This window comes from Lipotes vexillifer, unplaced genomic scaffold (genome assembly GCF_000442215.2).
Source record: "Lipotes vexillifer unplaced genomic scaffold, Lipotes_vexillifer_v1.1 scaffold1971, whole genome shotgun sequence".
Taxonomy (NCBI): Eukaryota; Metazoa; Chordata; class Mammalia; order Artiodactyla; family Lipotidae; genus Lipotes; species Lipotes vexillifer.
The window spans coordinates 141320-165598 of record NW_006792778.1 but is presented as its reverse complement, the minus strand read 5'-3'; the positions used below and the strand labels follow the sequence as shown (position 1 = coordinate 165598).

Sequence of the window (24279 nt, the reverse complement as noted above, 5' to 3'; positions counted from 1 at the left end):
AATTTACACAGTAAGGAGTATGTTTACAGAGCTTCTTATACTAGTGGCACATACAAGGAAATCATTTATAATCATCCAGTCGTTTTCAGTTTTATAAATTCAACTTCATAAATGACAGACCCGTAAGTGGCTAAATAAGAGACGTTAGTGTGTGTTTCTGGCAGTTGTCTTCACAGAAGACCATTTGTGTGCTCCCTCACCTCTTTCCTTTAAGGCTTTGTTAGTAATAAATTACAATGCTGGTGGCACTACCTCTGTGACTAGTGATAATTTCTTTGTTCATACAGTGATGCAGCACAGCTATAGTTCCCACATGTAGGATCACTGCATCCACAAAACTAGAATCTGGCTATCACTAAGTCTAGCTGCCCAGAAACATTTTATTAATAAACTAAATGGGCGCTTCCTCGAGAGATTAGTACTGATTCTGAACTGCTTATAAAAGAAGAAAATGTTTCCACAAAGCCTCTGCTTGCCTTACCTGTAATAGTTAGCTTGAAGTAAACATGTAGCCCAGTTGGCACCTGAAAATGTGTGCTTGGTGGCAGCATCAAGCAGAAAAGCTTCGTATCATGAGTCACATCTTCCTTGGAAATTAACTGGCACTTTCTATAGTACAAACCTAGAAAGTGATTCATTTTCTCTTAGTGATGAATAAATTAAATAAGCAGTACTCTCAGATCTACCACGCAAAAACACAGTCTCAGCTTTTGCTCCTTAGTAAGCATGAGTTTCACTAACAGGCCTATGACATTTAAAAAATTCATCAGTATTTTGAAAATCTTATAGTGTTAGTTTTCTCCATTTTATTTCCTGCGATATCCATTTTCTAAAACCTGTAAGTACTTCTGTAATTTGAAAAATAAGCTCTATAAAATGAGTGTTATTTCCTCATGTCTGTTGTTATAGCATGTTAAAGCCATTATAGCCTAAGAAATTAAAGTCTAGTTTATTCTTAAATTTACTTTTTAAAATAATTCCATCCTTTAAGCCTATAACAGCTATATAATTAAACTGTAGATGTGAAAAATATTTGATAATCAACAAACTCATTCTAAATTCTTTTCTTACAGAATGGAAAAGTCCTGAAACTCAAATATTTAAGGTTTAATAATACCAGCACTATTCAATAACTTAGAAATATTTCTTTGATAAAGGCAAGAAAAATATACATTCTTGTGTCTCTGTATATGTGTATTATATATACACAAACAAAATTCATATGTATATGAATTATACAACATTTCAATGGTCAAAAAGTGATTAAAACAAAAAATAAACTTAGGTTTAAGGGTGTAAGTTCTGATTATCTGGAAAATTAATTTAAGTGAAAAACTGAAGATGCCAAGTTTGTGGAACTAAAATACAAATAAACAAAAGGAATAAACAAAAGTATTTCTATAAATACGGGAAATATCTGAAATTAATAGCCTAAGCTCAGGAAATATTATTTGTATACAGAGCAAAATAATACCACTTGGATTGGAAGATCTTGTTACAGAAGTTCTGAAAGCATGAATATTTTCACTTGTAAATTTTCTTTCGGATGTAAACAGCATGCCAGAGTAGACTTTGTTTCATAATTTCCTCTCTTTTATAAAATAGCATTTACAGAGATGTCAGGAATTAATCCTAATAAAACATCTTATTATCCTAATTATGCTTTTTTTTAACCTAAAAATATTTAAGTAGGTGCAGAAAGATTTACTACAGACCTTAGGATGTGAAGGTCCTACATTGAATAATGAATGGTTAGTGGAAAACTAAAATTCACATAGAATCCTAAGAAATCATTTTGGCCACAGTTTCATCCAATTCTTTTCTTCCCTTGTCCCTTTTGCTCCCAAAGACCCTGGTCACTAAATCTTTCCATCTGTCACCATGGTAGCTCGGTATGCACATAAACTTAAGAGTGCATCATTGCCAGAGCAAAACTTAGACCAGATTACAGCTGAGGGTACCGCCCCAGAGTTATCCCGGAAGGCCTAATCCAGTACTGGACCGACAAAGGATCAGAGGACCTAGGCTCACCCCCAAGAAGAAATGAAGGTTCAAACGACCTCCTTATCCCTTCCTCTAGACCTTGCTGGGACCCGGAGTGGTAATACAATATGAGACCCCCATCTACATGTCTAAATACATGTAAGTTATAAATCAGACAAATAACTGCTAAATAAAGTATGTTCTACACTGCACCTTGAAATATATTTTCATAATGTCCTAGAAGGCTAGGTTCGAATTCAGGATTCTTGAACTCCTCAGAGTTCCACGCAGGAAGATGGCAGAGGGGTGACAGCAGCACCCCCTTGACTGCCTATGGCCTGACCCCCCTCTTCTCAGCCCCACTGTCTGACCCTGAGTGGAGCCCTGTGCAGGTGTGGGCCCACCAGCCCATACGTTAAGGCTCATTTACATGCTCTCTCTATAAACAGCCTTGGCCACTTCCTGGATAGAAGCGGATTTGGGGCCATTTGGGCAGGGAATTCTGGGGTTCCAGATACCTGGAGGGCAGTGGTGAAGGAAAGCGCCTGAACTCCAGGTGGATAATTCTTCACCTTGCACACTCCTCATCCCGTGGGAGCCGCGCGGCTGCAGGAGAGCCCTTGTGTTCTCCAAGCACGCAGTCCAGGGCAGGTGCCCCTCCTGACAATTTCACCTCTAGCCTTTGCCAGAAAGGATTTGCTAGAGTAAGTATGCACCTCTTTGACTATACTTAAAACACAAGGAAACTCTGGATTCCAGTGATTGACTGGCTTTCCTTGATAGAGAATTAACACAGTATTCCTGCTATTTAACACCACTGAGATAATTTCAACATCTTACCGATAAAATAATAAAACTGCCATAATTTCACAAGGACGTGCTAACAATAGGTTCTAAAAGTCTTAAGAAAAATTTAAGAATGTTTTCGTCTTTCAGTTGCACTGAGGAGAGAAGTGTCACAGGCATGGACCTGAAAAATGGGGGAAAAGGAGTATAAAGCAGATGCACTGACGACTTCAGCCTGGATAATGCCTGTATTGAAGTGTCAGGGTTTTGGTTTTATAAGCATAATTATACAAGAAAATGAGAAACTGAAAATAAATATGAGATGGTGAAACAAAAACACACGACAGAAAACTGTCTGCCCAGAAACCTCACTTCTTTTTTTTTAATCTTTATTTTTTTATTGAAGTATAGTTGATCTTCAATGTTTCAGGTGTACAGCAAGGTGATTCAGTTATACATACATACACACACACACACACACACACACAACACACATTCTTTTTCAGGTTCTTTTCCATTATAGGTTATTACAAGATATTGAATATATCTCCCTATGCTATGTAGTAGAGGTCCTTGTTGTTGACCTATTTTACATACAGTAGTGTGTATCTGTTAATCCCACATTAACTTCTTTTAATAACATACATATAATATTGAGACATTCAGCGTGACACTGAAATGCTGAGGATAATATGATAATTTGGGTATCCTTTTTTCTTCTTGTTGAAAAGAAACTATAGCTTTCCTTCTAAAGAGTAGACTTTCACAGGCTAAAATAAAGACAAAGCTCAGTGGGAGAGAGACGTGAAAGAGAGCACTGGACTGGGAGTCCATACTGCCTTCAACCTGTCCTTCAGCTCCTTCCTGCTCCTAGTACACTTTTTGTTTTTCTGGCCATGCTACACGGCATGCGGGACCTAGGTTCCCACACCAGGGATGGAACCCGTGCCCGCTGCAGTGGAAGTGCAGAGTCCTAACCACCGGAATTCCCCCTGGTACGCTTTTAAAGCACCTATCCACTCTCATTTTCCCTGCTGGAAGCAGGGGCTTACAGAAGTTAAACGGCTTGCCCAAGGTCACAGAGTCGCTTGAGAAGATGTGGATGGGGCAACAAGTTATGAGAGTTTCTCACCCCAACTCACAGGCCTTGTTCAAAAAGTTTGAGAATCATCGTTCTAGAACAGTACATCTTTCTTTAGCTCCTTCCTCCTTATTTTAACCACATCAGTTCAAGCATAACTGTTTATAGATTATCCCTCCACCCTTTACAACTCCCTACTAACTATTTAATGTCCAAATTAAGGAACCAGTTCAGCAAGTCACCATCCCTCCCAGGTACATCTCTTCTTCAACATCCCCAGTTCCTACTGTTCTGACCAACCACAGGTTTTCTTAGCACTCTTGACTACTTTCAATTACCTAAATACAGGTGTCTCCCGCTTTTCAAAATTTCCCTTTACGCCACTTATCTTTTATGAAAAACTACATTAGTACCTGTTTTTCCTAACTGAAAGAAATCCAAAGAGGATTTTCACTTTTATGGAAAATGGTGAAAAGGGAAAATAGCATTCAGCATTTGTTTTGCAGTGAGCTGTTACGGAGGCAGCATGCACCCCAAGCGGAGAGAGTAGCACCCCAAGCTCCTTCCCCGGGAACTACACTCAGCATCTCAGCATCAAGCCGCCATAACTTTGAACTGTGCCTGTGAGCATCTGCACTTTGTCTCAGTTTACCTTGTGCATCCGTGAGCTAGATGTGTCCTAGGGTGACTGCTTCTTCCCTTTACACCATTTCCACTTAAGAAAGATTCCATGGGAAGGCTCTACTTTTGGATAGTGGGGAAACCTGTATGATTTACTTACCTCCTAATTTGCAGTCTACCTTTACTCATGTCTTCCTCTAAGATCTTCCTGAACCAACATAGGGCAACCAGTTAGTGGAACTACACACTTAAAAAATGCTCCAATGGAAAATAAATAACCCCAAAAATCAATACTAACATCTACAATATTTAAAAATATATTGATATACATACCTAGATATGTCCAATCAGAAAAACCCACAACCTACAGCCATTCAATTCAATAGACATTCCATTTAGAAACTGGGTTATGTAAGGAGGGAAATCCCATATTACATTAACACCTTGGAAGAGGCTCAGAGCAAGACATGATATTGTCTCTTACCTCAATTTTATCAGATGCCTGAAAGGGTGAAGCCATATGTTGCTGAGACCACTCCGGTTTCTGGAACCTATTAAGGTTGAATAGAAAGTCTGCACACTTGAGGGGCCTTGCCCTGGGAGACATTTTTCATATGAGGTGGTGATGGACTGGAGAGCCATTAATAACTGAATGAGATTCTAGTAAAGCACTGGTTTCTTCTTAGCTGTGTATCATTTGATATAAATGGTTCACGGCCAGAGACCAGGGGCTGGGCTGTGAGATAAGAGAAAATCTATATATTGGCCTCTGCCCCCAGTTCCTGGCACAGAGTTCCTAAAACTCTTATAATATCCTAAGTGATAAGAACAGTAGGAGCATCTCTTGTCTTTTACACAGTAGTTCCCCCTTATCCATGGGGGATACATCCCAAGGCCCGCAGTGGACGCCTGAAACTTCTGGGTTTTTCCTATATATATGTACATATTATACAGTTGTAATTTATAAATTAGGCACAGTAAGAGATTAACAATAACTGAAAATAAAATAGAAGAATTATAATAATATGCCATAATAAAAGTTATGTGAATGTGGTCTGTCTCCCTCAAAATATCTTACTGTACAAACTTAATGCCGTTTTCACCTTAACTAAGTACTTATCATGAACTGTGGCAGTTAACTTTTGCAGTTTAAAGTGCAACAGCAAAACTAGCACGGATTCCTTTTTCCTTCTACACAATTTCACAGAGAAGATTTGTTCTCATGGTAGATCTTAGCAACCTCATAATTTGATTTTTTTTTCCTTTCCTTGTTAAGACAAGAACTTTCACCCTTTCACTTAAAGGAAGCACTTTATGGCTTCTCTTTGGCATACTGGAATTGCCAGCATCACCTCCCTTGCGCTTTGGGGTCATGACTAAGTAAAATAAGGGTGACCTGAACACAAGCACTGTGATCCCGCGAGAGCTGATCTGATAACCTGGAAGGCTACCAAGTGACTAACGGGAGGGATGAGCAGGACAAAGGGATGATTCACGTCCCCAGCAGGACGCCTTGAGATTTCATCACACTACTCAGACTGGTGCACAATTTAAAACTTATGAATTATTTCTGGAATTTTTCATTTAATATTTCTGGACCACGATTGACTGCGGTAAGTGAAACCTCAGAAAGCAATACCACAAATAAAGGGGGGACCACTGTATTTGTCTTTGACCCTCATCTCTAACACGGGATTCCTAATACCCTTGTAAATTCCTACGTAATAAGAGAACGAGGAACATTTTTGTTCTCATGAGGTGACTCTGGGTGGGCTCCTGGATGAGTGCCGGTCACCAGAAAGACTCAGCTATGATAGAAGTTTGGAATTTCCAGCCCCACGTCTCACCCTCTGGAGAGGGGAGAGGGGCTGGAAATGAAGTTAATAACTGATCATGCCTACGTGAGGAACCTCCATAAAATCCCAATAGCAGGGGGTTTAAAGAGCTTCCAGGTGGGCAAACACATCAACACTGGGAGGGTGACAGACCTCAACTCCCTACGGACAGACGTTCCTGTGCTCAGGACCCTCCTAGACCTTCTCTCACCCTCTGCATCTCTTCCATCTGGATATTCATCTGTATCCTTTATCATATGTGATCTACTCTAGCAAACTGATCAAGCCCAGGGAAGGGGTCTTTGGAACCTCCCATCTACAGCCAGTTGGTCAGAAGGACAGGCGGTAACCTGGGCTTGCCACTGGCGTCTGAAGTGTGTGTGTTGGGGGATGGGGGGAGGGATCATGTGGGACTGAGCCCTTAACCTGTGGGATCCGATGGTGTCTCCAGGTAGACAGTGTCAGAACTGAGTTAACTTGTAAGACACCAGCTGGTACTGCAAAAAACTGCTTGCTGTGGAAGAAAATCCCCATGTATTTGGGACCAGAAGTGTCATAAGTGAAGTGTTCTGTGTGAACAGTAAAGGAGACACAGGAGAGAAAGACAGCAGGGAGGGAGTGAGTTTTCTTCCTACACAGGAAAGAAAAATCTGAGTTTTTCCTTTACAGAATCTGTCACAGTTCACACAGCAGGGGTCAGCCTGATTTAACCTTGCTGGCTGCCTGTTTCTGCCAAGACAGTGACCTTGATGAGCAATGAACTTGTGTGCAGGGATGATGTTCAGAAACCCTGAGAACAAGCAGAGCCTTCAATAGCTCAGTTGGTAGAGCAGAGGTCTGCAGAACACTTGAGAACAAACTATTTTCAAGAACTATACAAATATCTAACATTTCTGACTATGGATAAAATAACTCAAACCCATGAAGTCACTAGAATACCTTCCTATGCTGAAGAAACAACGAAGTTTTAGTTATTATATACTTTTAAAAGTATCATATAATTGCATTTATTTTGCTGTTTTTAAAAATTATTCAGCCTTTTCACTAACTTTGGCAAGACTTCCACTTAACCTCTAGTAGTATAGTTTTATCATCCTCACCCAAACCACTCTTGAATATATGAATAAGAATACGTACATAACATAGCTTCAAACACTAGGATGATAAACGTGTATAGGCACACATTTTCCACATACTGGGGTAAAACCTAATGAAGCAGCATTAGTAAATTGACAATAAAGCATAGATTCCTTTCTGTTTTAACTATTACTGTTAAAAATACACCTAAAGTGGGCTTCCCTGGTGGCACAGTGGTTAGGAATCCGCCTGCCGATGCAGGGAACACGGGTTTGAGCCCTGGCCCGGGAAGATCCCACATGCCACAGAGCAACTAAGCCCGTGTGCCACAACTACTGAGTCGGCACTCTAGAGCCCGCAAGCCACAACTACCGAGCCCGCGTGCCTAGAGCCCATGCTCCACAACAAGAGTAGCCACCGCAATGAGAAGCCTGCGCACCTCAACGAAGAGTGGCCCCCGCTCACCGCAACTAGAGAAAGCCTGCACGTAGCAACAAAGACCCAACGCAGCCAAAAATAAATAAATAAAATAAATAAATTTATTTAAAAAGACATAAAAATTATTTTAAAAATATATATATAAGCCTGCATGCCTAGAGCCCATGCTCTGCAACAAGAGAAGCCACCACAATGAGAAGCCTGCGCACCTCAACGAAGAGTGACCCCTGCTCACCGCAACTAGAGAAAGCCTACACGCAGCAACGAAGACCCAACGCAGCCAAAAATAAATAAATTGAATAAATAAATTTATTAAAAAAGACATAAAAATTATTTTAAAAAATATATATATATACCTAAAGTGTATTCAGGTATTTTACTACCTCACCTAGACTGATGTGAGCTGAATCCTTCTTTCAAAGTGAGGATTTTATAGAGTTAAATATTAGCATTAAGTTAGGAGAAAGGAAGCTCTTTCTCCAAGACTAGATTCAATGGGGCCCTTAGACAATGGGGTCCACATCATAGCAAGGTTGTCACTAGATTTGAACATGTCTGTGCTTATCACTTTTCCTCAGCTCCATAACTAATAATTCAGCCAACATTATACATTGAAGTGCCTGAGCTGCCTGAATTCTAAGTTTTTAAACCTCTTCTATTCTACCTTTTAATATAGTAAATAATTTCTTACTCATTTACAGCCTGCCCCATCTATTCTGTGTTTCTTCATGTTCAGGCCATTCCACTAGAAATAAGAAGAAGACAGCAAAATGCCAAAGCATCTTATAGTTACTGTGCAAGCAACAACTTTACACCTGCTGGGCTGAGCAGACAATTTAAGAGAACAAAGCACAATGAAGTTTCTATTTGCTATCCACAATATTTTCTTCTTTTCCAGTAATTCTGAATGCTTGTTTTAGGCAGCAAAGAAACACGGATGCACAGGCAAGGAAGGGGAGGGGAGGGGTGAGGGCGGTTCTTTCTACCCCTGCAACAAGAGCTGTGGTTCACGGTGGCAGCGAACAGCTTGCCTGCAGAATCACAGGCTCCACAGAAAGCCTCCATTAAGTGACTGCTCACAGAGTGCTGACAAGTACACTTACACCTACAGACAGTACTTCAGTGTGTGTGCACGTGCGCATGTGTGGTGTGAGCAGTTAGGAAGCCCTGATGAAAGTATAGTCCAAATAATGAGAAACTGCCATTATTTTAGGTTAAAAAATAAATATCAGTGTTTTCATACAGTTCAAACTGAATTATTAAGACAGTTATAGATTCTATATATATTTAACCTAGAAGTTTATAAACAGCTGCTGACATATCACAATTATGACACAATTTTTTTAAAATCTTGTTTATAATTTTGGATCCCAATATTCATTTACTGAGTTGTTTGTTGGCAAATTTGTATAACTGCCTTTGTCTGGTGATCTAAGTTCCCATATTAAAGGCAATCACAATTAAAATAAACTTTAGGTAGGATACAGAAATAGCAATCCAATTATCTATTAGCTTCTGACTCTTAATAGACACAAGTTTGTTAGTCATCTCACACACACACACACACACACACACACACACACACACACACACACAACTACTCACTCATAATCTTCATCTATTCATCTTTGGGAAGAAGAAAATAATTGGAAGCGCCCAAGTTACAAATGGTAGTTTGGTTCTAGTCATATAATTTAATTTACTAACTATTACAGCTGGATTAAAGGTAAAAACAAAGTAGTTTCTCTTCTCTGATTATGTTCTTTGCTATATTTGAATCTTTTGTGTAAGGAAATTCTAGATTTGACATGAGAAGGTAGTGCATTAAGTCTTCAACTTACATGCTTATTTTCAAACTTAAATTTTTAAACTAAGAAATTTCAGTAAGAGGAAGCCAGCATGAAAACCTCCTTGAAGACCAAGGAGACACGTGATAGACTGAACATTTGAAGCTACTGACAGCAAGTTAATCATAATACTCTGATCATGTAAGTATTAAGCTTTGCTAGTACGGAAAATAACCTATAGTTTTTGTCATGATTTAAGGAAGAGAAAGGACAAAGAAGAAATTATCTATGCTAATTCTGTCAAACAAATTTTTTAAAAATCCCCTAAACTCTGAGTCATTTTCCAAAGTGGAAAATCTAATTCACTGAAAAATACATGCATGGCTCTAATTTCAGGCAAGAAAGCTAAAGCGAACTATGGTGGTTCATGACTCAAGCCAAAATTTACGGCAGGGATGAAAGAGTTCATGGAAAGCCTCAGGAAATAATAGAAAAGCAATGTGCATTCTATTTCCAAATGGAGGTCAGCCTGGGTTCTCAGTATCATTTATTTCTAGGACTTAGCTTTTAACTGGTTTGCTATGATTTTCCAATCACTAGAGAGTCGGATAATTTCAGGGCAACAGATTTCACTTTAATAATATCTCTTTTTATTTTCACTACCTGTTACCTATTTTCTTCTGATCTGCTACATCACTCAGTTATTCCTCTATGTTCTCTCTCCCTACCTTATACCACACAATTGAGACCTCCTGCTCTGGGAAAATGGCTCTATTTGAACTTTCCCACATGTGGCTTACATTTTCTTTCTCTACCACCTGCAAAAGGTCTGGCACAATAAGTACCCAGTAATGATACCTGGAAAGCCCTTCATAGTTTTTTTGGGTTTTTTTAAAGCCACTTTCAAAACATTGCTTGATATTCACCTCCTTCATTCATGGAGAGTCATTTAAGGTCAAATTCATCTGCACCTGTTTGTTCACTTAAGGTAACCTTACAATACACTCAAGTTTGCACTATGTAACTTGCTCTTACTGGCCTATTTCTTGATACAAGTATTCTTCAGTCTCATGTTTGTGTATGTTCTTTCTTCCGCCTGGGAAAATAAGAAAAAATCTTATGCCTTTTATTTGTTTCGTACCACAATACCTAAAATAGCCTTCTACACACAGCATGTACTCAAAATACAGCTATGTGATACTTTTCTGAAAATTAAAATACTATCCACAAATATATTTTTATAATTTTAAATATTTAAAGATAATAAACTGAATACATGTAGTTAGTTTCTTCTAACCCCTCCCTAAAATAACAGCAAAGATGGGTTTTTTTCTGTGTGTGTGGTTGTTTTTTTAAGGCCTAGCCTGCAAGGACAATAAGAACAGAAATAAAAAAGCAACAGAAGTTTGGGAGCTGACAAAGCAGAGACGACTGGTAACTGACTCAGTAGACTCCGTAAAGCTAAATCCTAAGCTAGACAAACAAAAAGCCAAGAATCAACCCATCTGTAACATGAGATCCCTTTGAGGCTCAGAAATTGGCAGGACCAAGTATCTAGAATCAGAGTGAAGGCAGAGCTAAAACCACTTTCTGGAAGAAAGTTCATTGAAGAAGCCTAGATGCCTCCTCCCCCGCTTTCTAAAGTCCTCCCCTACTTCACACGTCCACATGACTGATTCTCTCCTATTCTGTCAAAGTATCAGAATTTTGCTCTCTCTGTAGAGGGCAAAACAAAGGGTCTCTAGATTGGGTATATGTTATAGGCTGAACTGTGTCCCCCTCAATTTTCAATGTGAAAGTCATAACCCCCAGTATCCCAGAAAGTGACTATATTTGGAGACAGGGTATTTTAAAAAGTAAGTTAAAATGAGGTCATTAGAGTGGTCCCTAATCCGATGTGACTGACGTCCTTATAAGAAGAGGCAATAGGGACTCAGACGGAAGACCATGTGAACACAGCCATCTGTAAGCCAAGGAGGGGCCTCAGGAGAAGTCAACCCTGCCAGCACCTTAGTCTCAGACTTTTAGCCTTCAGACTGTGAGAAAATAACTTTCTGTTGTTAGGCCACCAAGTCTGTGGTACTTTTTCACAGCAGCCTTAGTAGACTAATATAGTATACTAGGCAAAAAAAAAAAAAAGGAAATTAAGTGTACAGATATCCCAGCCTTCTTTTCCCGCATAACTTCTGAAATGCTGGATGCGAGGTAGAAGACTCTTTACCCTAGAGACTCTGACAAAATACTGGCATCAGACTTTTCCTGAAGAAACCATCCAGCCACACAGTAAATATTACTGTCAACAAGCCACACCCACATGCACAGAGTTTCCAATCAGCTTTTAGAGTTCCACCCTGAAGTACGAGCAGATGGTCAAGGATCAGCAGACATTCAAAGAAAGCATCTAATATGAAAGACGGACCAAAATAAACAAACTGTAGGAATAGAGGCTATACCGGGAGACAAAAACTCTCAAACACTATAATTCTTAAAACGAGAAGATAGAAAATAGGATGCTAAAACAAAGGAACAAAAATCCAAAGAGTTCTCCAAAGTTAAAAATATGAGAGTAGAAATGAGTAACACAACAGTAGAGCTGGAAGACACAGCTGAAGAAATCTCCCAAAAAGTTGAAGAAAAGGACAAAATTGAAAATGAGAAAGAAAAGACAAGATAATTAGAGAACTGGTTAAGAAGGCTTAAAGTAAGACTGTTTCTAGAAAGTAAGCACAGACCAGGGAGGGAAGAAATATCAGTATTCCCCAGGCCCGAGGGTCTTAAGTTTCCGTAATGGAAATATTAGCAAAAAAGGATGAACATTCGGCACAGAAGTTGAAAGCAGACCCCCCATTAAGGTATATCAAACCGTGACATTTCAAAACACTTGGAAGAGGCAAATCCTACCAGTTTCCAAAGAGAAAATATAGAGTGCGTTCACTTTGTGAAAATTAATCAAGTAGAACACTTGTAGTATGCACCTTTGCCTATAAATGTTATAGTTACATAAAAAGCTTTAAAAAATAAAGAAAGGAAGGAAATGAATGGTATCATCCTTTAGGAATAAACTCAGAAACTGGTTTAGGTAAGCAGAGAGAGAGTAAATGTGCCTTCTCTAACAGAAAAAAACTAGATGTGCCTACAAGGCATAAACTTAACTTGTTTCTGCACCTTTTATAAAAAAAAAAACCTCAAGGAGTGAATGGTTGGACAAGAGTTTGAGTGGGTTTCTCCATTTAGATATCATTACCTAATGACCTCTGTTATGTCTAAACATTAGATAGCAGAGTCAGAAATTTAATTTCTGCTTAAAAAAAAAAAGGAGGATAACAGACACAATGTCCCTTTCAACTCCATAGAGAGAGATACAAGGACCCTTTGGCTCACTGCAAGTGGCCTTCCAAACTCTGATACAACTGAGCCACTGACACAACATTTTCATTAACCCAGGACTCAAAATAATAGCCCAGCCTACCTGTATCTTTCTTTGGAATAAGTGAATTATGATTCTCCAGGGGATGACCAAGGCATTTCCAAGAAGTATTCTCTTTTTTCTTCAGGACAATCTCTATTTTTCCCACATTCTCAACAACTCGCACTGAGAAGAAGATAAATTGCGTTTGTATTCATTAGTACTAAATATAAGGTTTTACTTTTAAACCAATCTTTCTCAAACAACCCAAATGTCCCAATCAGATATGAATGACACTGAGCATTTGTGAGATAAATAAAATTTTGTGTACATGTTCATCAAAATTGTTTATGCCTTACATGGTGTTAAATCCAGTTTATGTTAGATTCAGATTAACTTCTTTCAAATTAGTTTATCAAGGGCCAAATTAATACATAATGCTAGTTTTCATACAAGCTCAAATAGAGCCATGGCAACTAATTAACACATAGCTTAAAAAAAAAAACTTAAATATACAAATTAGCCATTGAATGGATCCCCAAAAGCAAATTTAATTTATACTCTTTTAACATTTCTTGGGATCTGAGGGGTTCTTATGAGTGAATTCAGTAAACCAATATTGAGCCTAATAAACATAGAAAAAGCTTCAGGAGAATGAATCCCAATAAAGTGCATGTCAATCTTTGATAATTAAAAATCTTTTAGACTCTCTTTTTATTTTTGAATGTTTAAAATAGTTTAGAATACATGAGTACAATAATAAAATGAACTTTTAAAATTGATTAAATTTTACGAATTGAATGTGCTTTTAAAGATCTAAAGTATATTTCTTTTCGTCTTTAGAAACAATCTGTCCTTCCTCACTGTAAACACATAATTCAGTAGCAATTTAACAACTTTTAAACACAGATTAATCAAATAAATTCAATTCAATAAGCACTGATTTGAAGCTTAACAAACATAAGAAGTCCTTGACTTTAAAGAGCTTAATTTATACAATTTACAGAACTTACTATGGTATAAAGAAAAGGGAAGGTATAGAACTGGTGTAAGGTACTCTGAGTACTTTAAAACAAGAAACCACATGTATATATGAATATAGAATGGAATATTATTCAGCCTTAAAAAAGGAAAGAAATCCTGCCACTTGCAACAACGTATGATAAATCTAGAGGGCATTATATTAAGTGAAATAAATAAGAGAAGACAAATAGTGCATGGTATCACTTATATGTGGAATTAAAAAAAAAAGTCACACTCATAGAAACAGAGAGTAGCAAAATAGTGCCAGGAGTTGGGGCAGGGGGAGGGGGGAATAGAGAGAGCTTGATAAAAGAGTACCAATTTTTAGCTACAAGATGATTAAGGTCTGAGGATCTAATGTATAACATGGTGACAACAGTTGATGACACTGTCTTGTATAACTGAAATTTGCTAAGACAACAGAACTTGTGTTCATATGCATAGACACACACACACAAAGGTCAATATGTGAGGTGATGGATGTGTTAATTAATTGATTGTGTGAATCTTTTCACAGCATATACCTTTATCAAATCATAACACTGTACACTTTAAATCTTTAAATATGTTGTAATTTTGTCAATTATATTTCAATAAAATTAAAGAAAAACATGAAAAACAAGAAACCACCATTCTTTGATGAGTCTTCTATTGCTAAACAGCTGTGTAAAATCCACGTTGTGTATTTACATGCAGAAATAGTCATAATTTAATGTGCTCTGTCAATATTAAATATTTGAATATATACACCTAAGAAATATTTGTCTGGTCTGGTCAAGTATATTTCTACAAGCTGCATGTCAGGAGTAGGGCCGGAAGGAAGAATGGGGACAGGAATTTTTTTTCTAAGGAGAGGAAAAGGAAAAGGAAAAGAGATGAGATGAAAAAGGGGAAAGAAAAAAGGCATGGGGGGAACTGAAACCGGAGGGAAAAGAGTACATTTAAAAATTAATGTACTTGCTTATATAGAAAACATCATGTCCTTGTCTGCAACATGAAAATATATAAATGAATAATAAGACAAATGCTGTCCACGCCCCCATGTGTGTGTGTATGTATATGTGTGTGTGTGTGTGTGTGTGTATGTACATAGATAAATTATTTTTGGTACCTTACCAGAAAAATCTTCCTGAATCTCATGACTTAGGGCTGGAGAAAAAAAAATTTCAGTTAAGATCCAACTTCAGTTCCTATGGTCTACAAACACCATATAAGATCATTTAAATGGTTCTTTCATGCACCATTTCACATCTCTCAAACATATCCTGAGAAATCAAAAGAAAGAAACTGAACACAACCAAAATACTGTACACAATGTTTTGAGACAAATTACTTAAATATGTATCTTCAATTTTTCCATTTCTCTCCCTATTAATTAAGGATTGCCCACAGGTGGATAACCCACACTGGTGCAAGGACAGTCCCAGATTGACAATGCTACAAACCAAGAAGTGAGCAAGGCAGGGAGAGATAGCACATGAAACACACATACTCTAGGGTGTGCACGTGCGTGTGTGAATACAGGCCGGGACTGGGTCTAGCTCAGCGTTTCCTTTCTTACTGTTCTCTAAGTTGAATATTCATTCAGTTATTGAAAAAGAAAATTATTGGGCATCTGTGCATGTTATGCACGTTCCAGGTGTTACAGTTATCACAGTTAGTAAAAGAGAAAAATCCCTGCTCTTATGGAACTTACATTCCAGAAGGGGGTGATGCAAGAAGCATTTTTACAAACATCTGCTCTAAAGTTCACTGTGTTAATATAGTTATGTGGAACTTAAGATTCTGCATTATTTTAGTCCTTCTGATCTAATATTAGCAAACAGGAGTTTCACATTTTTGACTGTGGAATTTTTGTTTGTTGTTTATATGTGTGCAAGATACAGTTAGCTACAGCGTGAACAGAACTAGCCAGAAAGTATTTGAAACATAATAAATGCTGACACAGAGGTCTTCCTTAAAGAAAAATCATGACAGAGCTAATGAATAATGTATACTTTTCTAGACATCTGAGTTTTTGATTAAAACTCTCCCTAAGAGGCAATATATATTAGATCTTATGCTAGCAAAAAATAGGGTAGCATGTATTTCTAGAAGAAATGTTTAAGATTTGACGTTGATTAACGAATGGGGGAAAAATGAGAAAGAAAAAACATTTATCAACTCCAATCAAATTCAGGACTAAAGGTCCTTCATTAATATGGTAAAGTCATGAGCTGAATCGCGAGTCATCTGAGGCCTGGAGAATTTCAGTCTCTGTTTTGCAAAAGTAAATGAAACGTTCTTTACATAAGACTGTGTGCTTAAAATACAGTTTTCTTCTTGCTCTTTTGGTTTGTTTCATTTCTACTTTCTAACTGGAATAACATTACCTTCTTTAAAGGAGAAAAGGATGAACTCCTAGAGTCATTATGGGTGAGAAATGGATTAAGAATCTGCTACCTTGATTCTAGATTTTAGTCCTGATTTCTTTCCCCTATAGATCTGTAACCTCTCAAAACAGACAGAAGTGAACTGTATGGTAGGTCTTTGCCCATGAAGGGACAGGCAGCTGAGGGGTACAGTACAACCTTGCAGCTGGCAAGAGACAGGCCGATAGAACAGTGTCTGGTGATGTCTACTCAGCGGGAGCACATGACAGGCAAGCCTCCGGAGATTTATTTGTAGGTAAAGTTACAGAGTCTTACAAAGCTGGGCCAACAAGTATTTCATATGATTATTGATTTTGATCGCACCTAATTGTTTAAACTTGGGAAAAGTGAGGTTGTACTGCCATTTGCTAGCGCTTTCCTTAGTATAAAGAAATAACAGACAAAAAAAGATCAAAAATGACAAACCAAAATGACAATGGCACATAAAATATTATAGGTACCGAGACTCTACACCAGTAACTACTATACCTAAAGGAAACAAAAGTTGTTTCCATTAATACAGAATACGGTACTTACCAATATGTATAAGATATGAATAATCCTTGATAACTGTTTCTGCTCTAAAGGAATCATCCCGGTGATCAGCTATTACTGAGTCTAAATTGATATCCTTAAATGGAAATTGAAAAGAGAAAGATTAAAAAGTAAACTTTTCACCAGACTCCTATTACTATACTTTTAAGCTGATCAGTGGAAGTTCATATGGTTCTTATTTACAGAACCCACAAGCTAAATACACATTATTCCTGTTTTTTGTTCTCTCATACAACCCAGTTCTTCTCCTTCAAAGCATATATCACAATTTTAACTATGCATTTGTCTATGCTTAATGTCTACCTTACATGCTCGTCTTTAAGCTCTAAGTGTAAGGGGCAGAATACTGTCTTCAGAATATTGCTCAGCACCAAGTAGGTGCTCAAATATTTGTTCAATAAATAATTTGGAAAAAAAATTAGAATCAGACAAGAAGCCAAGATATTTGTGTTCATTTTTATCTTTCCACTATTATGTGACACTGTGCAAATAACACAACCTCTTAGGCTCAGCTTATCAAAATAATAATAATAATAATAATAATGAGTTCACTAACAAATTTTTAGATGTCTCTAATTTCTACATAGCTTTGGTGCAAGTTATTTTGGTGCCTATCATTTACACCATACACTGAATACATTATTCCACAGAGAAACCTTCCCCCTCCCCTTAATCATCCATCCTCTGTGCTTCACTGATATCACCAATGAGAGCACACAGACCCCAACCTCGCCAGGCCCTGTCCTCTTGGCTCAGGACTGCTTGGTTAGGAGACAATACCAAGAGGGAGTGGAAGGTGGGAAAAGCAGTGCCTCTCTGGGCCTCTTGGCTCTTTCAGGCAGAGGCTGGTCACTCCTGCAGAGCCATCAGATCCTGCTGCAGGAGTAGGAGGCACTCACCAGCTCAGATGTGGCTCTGCTACTACAGAAGTAGCATGAGTTCTCAGAAATTCCTAGCTGCCAGAACTTGTCTTTAAATCTCCACAGTTCCTCAAGTGTGGGAGCCTTGTCAGTTGCTGGAGGATGTGTCTGGAGATGTTGTAAGTTGCCTGCTTATTTATCTGATTTCCTAGCTGGACTGTAAGCCTGGTGAGAGTTCAGTCTCTATGAATCTGGCCCATCATTAGATTCCTGAATTCTACGATGGTGTTGAAAATGAAGCAGGGATTCGATTAAGTACTTAGTGAATGAATTAACTCCTTAATTTTAGTTTTCAGAGGGCATTAACTGAACCCCGTTAGTGGCTTAAGCATACTAAGCTCCAGCAGTACAGTCTCTCCTGTCTCTTGAATTCCAATTTAAGGGCAGGAAATTAGTTTGTATGGTGAAGTTAAACTGGGACTGCTGTCACTGCTGTTATCCATGCTTAAACACACAAAAAATCACAGAACAGCACATAAAATATGCTTCTTCGTAGTCTATTTTTTCCCTAAGATGCTATGGCATGGTTGTTAAGAGCATACACTATGGAGCCAGCCTGCCTGGGTTCAAAATGCTAGATCTGCCGCTTACCGTGTGACTTTGGGTAAATTACTTAATTTCTGTTTCCTCATCTGTAAAATACGGGTAACGAAAGGATCTACCTCACAGAGTTGCTGTAAGTTAATACAAGCAGAGCTCTTAGAAAAGTACACCTGCGCATAGCTAACATTTATTATTTACTTTTTTGTTTTTTTCTGATCTTAAAAATGTGTTTACCTTCTGTTTAGTATATATGACAATGGTGACTAAAGCGTCTGTTTGGAACCAGTCATAGCTGTAAAATATTTTAAAAAGAATAAATAATCATGTGCAGTAACATATATTAAATCATTAAATATATAATTTTAAAATATATACAATTTAAAAATATAAAATATGACACAATAAATACATGATTTAAAACATATAGTTCAAAATCTACAGTGAGAAATATATTTCTCTAGGTAAAGTTTTTTTCCTAAATAATCAGTGGTGTTACCATGAAATAAATAATCAAGCAATTATTTCTCAATTTAAAATACTTATACATCCATGTATAACTTGGATAAAAACAAACAAGATCCTTGACAAGGCACTTTTTATAAAGGTTACACATCTAAAATTCCTTTTATCAGAGCAGTAACACAACATGTTTTCTGAAGGAGCATGACAAAATCTACATACTTATTACGTTCACTCCTCCCTATCACAAATATATTATTACTCCTCAAGAAATTAACTCACCAAGGATGCTTAATGGTCAACAGTAAAAACTTAAGGAAAAACTAAGTCTTCGGTTTTGTAATAGCTATTGATCAAATTGATTCTGTTTTTGCACTTACTACCTGTATACAGGCCCCCAACGTGAATGATGCTACGAGGTATCCTGAGGCCCTTAACTTAAAATTGAATATGAAATAATTTAACAGGTATAGCAGGTAGAGCCGGAAGCTGCTGTTATAGACTCATAATAGGGGGAAAGGTGGTAAGAGAAAGACTACAAATAGCACACATAACCCTAAGTGCGTCTGAAATATCATTAACAAAAATATACATGGATTGCTTAAATTACTAAGACAGGGTACAATACATTCTGAAGGATTTCCATTAAAAACTGATAAAGCAAACTAGACACACAAAAAATAGAATAGCTGAATAAATTATGGATATTCTATGATCAATTTCCATCATATGATAGAATACAGACCAAAAATGCTTTTGTAGAATCTTTCATGACATAGGAAATTGATCATAGAATATACTGTAACACCATATTATCAAAATAGAATAGTATGGAAATAGGTATGACATGAATAAACTGTGTGGAATAAACCAAATATTAAGAGTCGATATCCAGGGTTGATGGGATTACAACTGATTTTATCACTTTCTTTTGTATTTCTCTCTATTTTCCAAGTTTTCTTCCATGAATGTATATTTTATAATCAGAAAAAACAGTTCTGAATAGTTCTTTTTTAAAGTTGTGGTGTTTAAAATGGGTTAAACTTCAGTTATGTTAAAAATTCATATTTACGGAACAGCTCATTCTCCAACAATGCCTGATAAATGAGGCACTACAGTTCTTGTGTCAAAGAAGCATAATTAATATAATAAGCAATAAATCAAACTTAGAGCCATTTTGTTAACGTGTATATTTTGGTGTAGAACTGATTACGCTTCAAAAAAGTAAAACAAGGATGCATACCTTGGAGAACTAGGCCCTTCTTTGGCAAGTGGATCTGTCACTTGGCTCTTGGGAAGCATGCCTTCACAAAGAAAAACAAACAAAATAGCTACAGTTCATCCATGTACCATTTTTCTTTTTTTTTCCCCATCTTTTCAGTAAACTTCTTATTGAAATATTATAAAAGGACACAAGTCATAAATGTACTACTCAATGGATTTTCATAAGTAAAACCTACTCTTGTAGCCAGCACCTCCCTGTGCCCCCTTCCACTCAGCAGCCCTCCCCCAAGGGTAGCCACTATTCTTTCAACATCATGATTAGTTTTTGCCTGCATTTGGCCTTTATAAAAAATGGAATCATAAAATATGTTCTCTTTTGGTCTGGCTTTTTTGGTCCAGCTCTATAGACATTTCAGTTAATGTCAAATCAGCATGATTAATAGTAAAAAATAAATCAGGTCTGGAGCTTTCTGAGATTTTATCCAGGATGCTGAATGCACCAGCAGTTTGTTCCTTTTTATTACTGAGTATTACTACACCGTATGAACATACCATATACCAGAATCTATTCATTCTCCTGCTGATGGACATTTGGGCAGTTTTTAGCTGTTACGTATAGTGCTGTTATAAATGTTCTTGTACATGTACATACACATTCTTAAAGAACATCCATCTACATTTCTCGTAGGTATATAGGACATGTATATGTTTAGCTTTAGTAAGTACTGCTAAACAGTTTTCCAAAGTGGTCATACCAATTTACACTTTCTACCAGAAGTGTATGGGAGCCCTGTTGCTCCACCACCTTGCTGACACGTGGTATTCTGTCTTTTTTCATTTTAGACATTCTTGTGGATGTGCCCCAGCATCAAATTTTATTTTTAATTTTTAATTTTTAATTTATTTTTGGCTGCATTGGGTCTTCGCTGCTGCACGTGGGCTTTCTCTAGTTGTGGCGAGCTGGGGTTACTCTTCTTTGTGGTATACGGGCTTCTCATTGGGGTGGCTTCTCTTGTTGCGGAGCACGGGCTCGAGGCACACAGGCTTCAGTAGCTGTGGCTCATGAGCTCTAGAGCACAGGCTCAGTAGTTGTGGCTCACGGGCTTAGTTTCTCCGCGGCATGTGGGACCTTCCCGGACCAGGGCTCGAACCAGTGTCCCCTGCATTGGCAGGCAGATTCTTAACCACTGAGCCACCAGGGAAGTCCTCAACATCTCATTTTCAAGGCTCTGGTTTTCTCACTGTTTTTGAAAACTCTGAGAACACGGAAGAGCTCCAAAGATACTATCAGTGATACTATCAGACAAACAACTTCAGGTGTTACATCACAAATTGTATAAAGTAGTCTATAAGACAATCTTTTCTAGTTAAAAAAGAAAAGGTAATTCAACTGGCAATCCAGCTTATTGGCTGAATTTCTATAACTTTCTTGTGCAAACAGGGAGAAAAAAAAAAAAGATTTTTAAACATACATGAGTAATACGGTTCAGTCAGAGTAGCCCCGTGCATTTCGTAAGTGTCATACCAAACTTTTTGGGGGGGTTAGTGGCAGTGTCAGTCATAATTCCAAGTCATACTGAACGGCTGAGGAAGTCAGAGCTGCCAAGCCCAGAGGAGGGGAGATTAATAGGCTGGCTGCTCAGCATCTGTGTAGACACTGGAAGAGTACCCCGTGCCTGATGGAGGGACAGGTTCAGCCTGGCCTCTGAGGGTGGAACTCCTAGGCACCATGAGTATTCAAGCTGAGGGCAGATGAACACATGTTCAGGGATGTTATAGAAGGGATCATGGTAAGAGTCAGGGCTGTTCGATGCTTTGTGACCCCTAGAGAGGTGGGAAAGGGAGGGTAGAAGGGAGCCTCAAGAGGGAGGGCATATGGGGAGATATATGTATGCATATGGCTGATTCACTTTGCTGTACAGCGGAAACTAACAACACTGTAAAGCAATTATACTCCGACAAAGATTATATAAAAAAAGAATGTAAACAGTAATTACACTCCTGAAAAAAATCTATCCTATAAAATAAAAACATCAATATATAAAGATTAAAAAAAAAGGAGGGCTGCAATAAGGGATCTACAAAGTTCTCTGCCAAATCCTCTAAGCTTAGGCAAGTAAACACATCCTTTGTATAAAAAATATCTAAATACCCCAAATAATTCTGTGAGGCAATATTGTACACAGTCATGTGAATATGATTCAATTTTTACTATAAATGTATATGACTTACCGTTTAAGAGTCTCTTTTCCTCATGATAGTCTGTACAGTGGTTTAGAAAAAAAGTTAGGTAAGAATATTGTAACATCAGAGAGAAGATCGGCTAATATTATTGAGTTAAAGGTAACAGCCCTCTTCTTGAAGGGCTTTCTTCCGAGGCCTGAGGAGAGAAATAAGGCTGATCAACAGATGGCCTATGCTTTAAGTAAGAAATTTCATCTCTGAAGATTGCAGGCCATTTCTGCAGGCGTTTGTCTCCAATTTCACTGTGCTTTTTCCTCCTCCTTTGGACATTTTTGTTCTAATATCTTGGTTAATTTCTTTAGAAAGCACATAAAGACCCAAGTTTTGTCCTGGTCATCATATTCTAAATTAGTTAAAACTATCCAAAGTTTCTAGATTACACTTTATATATGAAACATACATATTAACCCAAAGAAAGACACCTTATTATCTTTCCTATCTAGGTAAGCAGTTAAAATGATTATTATTACTCCAAATTTAAATGGCCAAAATGCTGAAAATATGTTAAGACTTTCACTTGTATATCAGTGCAATCAATCATTAGGGGTACAAGCCAGAAAAAAATTTAATGGGTGTTTTCTTTCAGGATGGCAGCCAGCTCACAAATCTATATTATATTTTGATCACCACAAGTTTTATAACCATATGTCAAAATAAAACCCTCAGCAAGTTGCCAGAGTTTAAAAAAAAAACAAAAAGAATGCCAAACTAACACAAAATATTCAAGTAGTAAACTAAATTGATAGACATTACTTGTTAAGGTGACATCATCTTGTTGTGTAGAAAAATAAACCAAAGTATGTATATCAAAGCTTTCAAATTTTTTTACGTTCTGATTTTCAATCAGCCAGAGATCCCATAATTACTACCACTTCACTCACATGCCATAAAATACCCATGATTAAGGAGGTCAGATAACCATTCTTTTTATTTTCCCCTTTTTACTGAAATAAGTTCATAGCTGAAAGGGATCTTAACAACATACACCAAATTTATCATCCGCTCCCCTCATTAAAGGCTGAACATCAGAGGTCAGGACTTGAATGAACCCCAGAGCTCTTCAGCAGCAAAGCCAAGATTAAACTTCATCTCCCCTGAAACTAAGCGCCATTTTTCTTAACATGCCATTGTGAGAGATAATACTTTCTGAAAAGACATAGGACCTGAAAACCATTTAAATTATGACTCAAAATGAGCTTTGTTTTTCAACTGCCAGATAAAAATCTAGTCATTAGTTTGCAAGGGATCACTGATGTCCCTGCTTGCTGACTTACTTTCATACAATTTCATCTGTCTTTGCTAACTTTCATACAATTTCATCTGCCTTTGCTACTGCAGTTGTGATCATTTGTTTTATCAATATCTTAGAACAAATAGCAAACTCACAGTAACATAAGTAAATTAAACCTAGTTTCAGTGTACAACATAGCTGGCAGTTTGATGAATTTCATTTATCATGTAAAACAACTTGTTTTTATCTAAGAGGCTCAGATTTTGAAAACTTGTGCCCAGGGAATTTGTTTCTAGGGAAAAAATATGTCATCTCATATGATTACTTCCTGTCTGATGTGAACTGATTTGAACCTGTCAGAACTTTATGGATCCTGCTAAGTTATTCACTTTTTTCTGAGTCTTTTTTTCTTTAATACAAGAATTATCAGTAGGAAGAGAACATCTACCTAAATGATCTAAAGTATCTTTAAAACTCCACTAGTGTACTTTAGCAACTCTTTTTGAAAACTGAGTCACAGAAATAAGAGAGGCTATTTTTTTTTTTTTTACTGCTAAGCACATTTACATCGGTTACTCTAGGCACATGAGATACTTTCCTCTCTAACAAGAAATCTAACATTCTGTCTTTTTTTTTTTTTTTTTTTTTTTTTTTT

General features: G+C 37.4%; 1 protein-coding gene across 1 annotated transcript in view; it reads right to left on the bottom strand.

Annotated features, from left to right (window-relative positions):
* LOC103082357 (cytochrome b5 reductase 4) overlaps positions 1-24279 on the bottom strand; it is a 93446-nt gene that overhangs the window by 17049 nt on the left and 52118 nt on the right. The window contains exons 5-11 of the mRNA XM_007466017.1: positions 22382-22411; positions 20169-20229; positions 18701-18758; positions 16986-17079; positions 15154-15186; positions 13078-13200; positions 482-622 (exon numbers count right to left, since the gene is read on the bottom strand). Coding sequence (XP_007466079.1) covers positions 482-622; positions 13078-13200; positions 15154-15186; positions 16986-17079; positions 18701-18758; positions 20169-20229; positions 22382-22411 — 540 coding nt within the window. The remainder of the gene's footprint in view (positions 1-481; positions 623-13077; positions 13201-15153; positions 15187-16985; positions 17080-18700; positions 18759-20168; positions 20230-22381; positions 22412-24279) is intronic.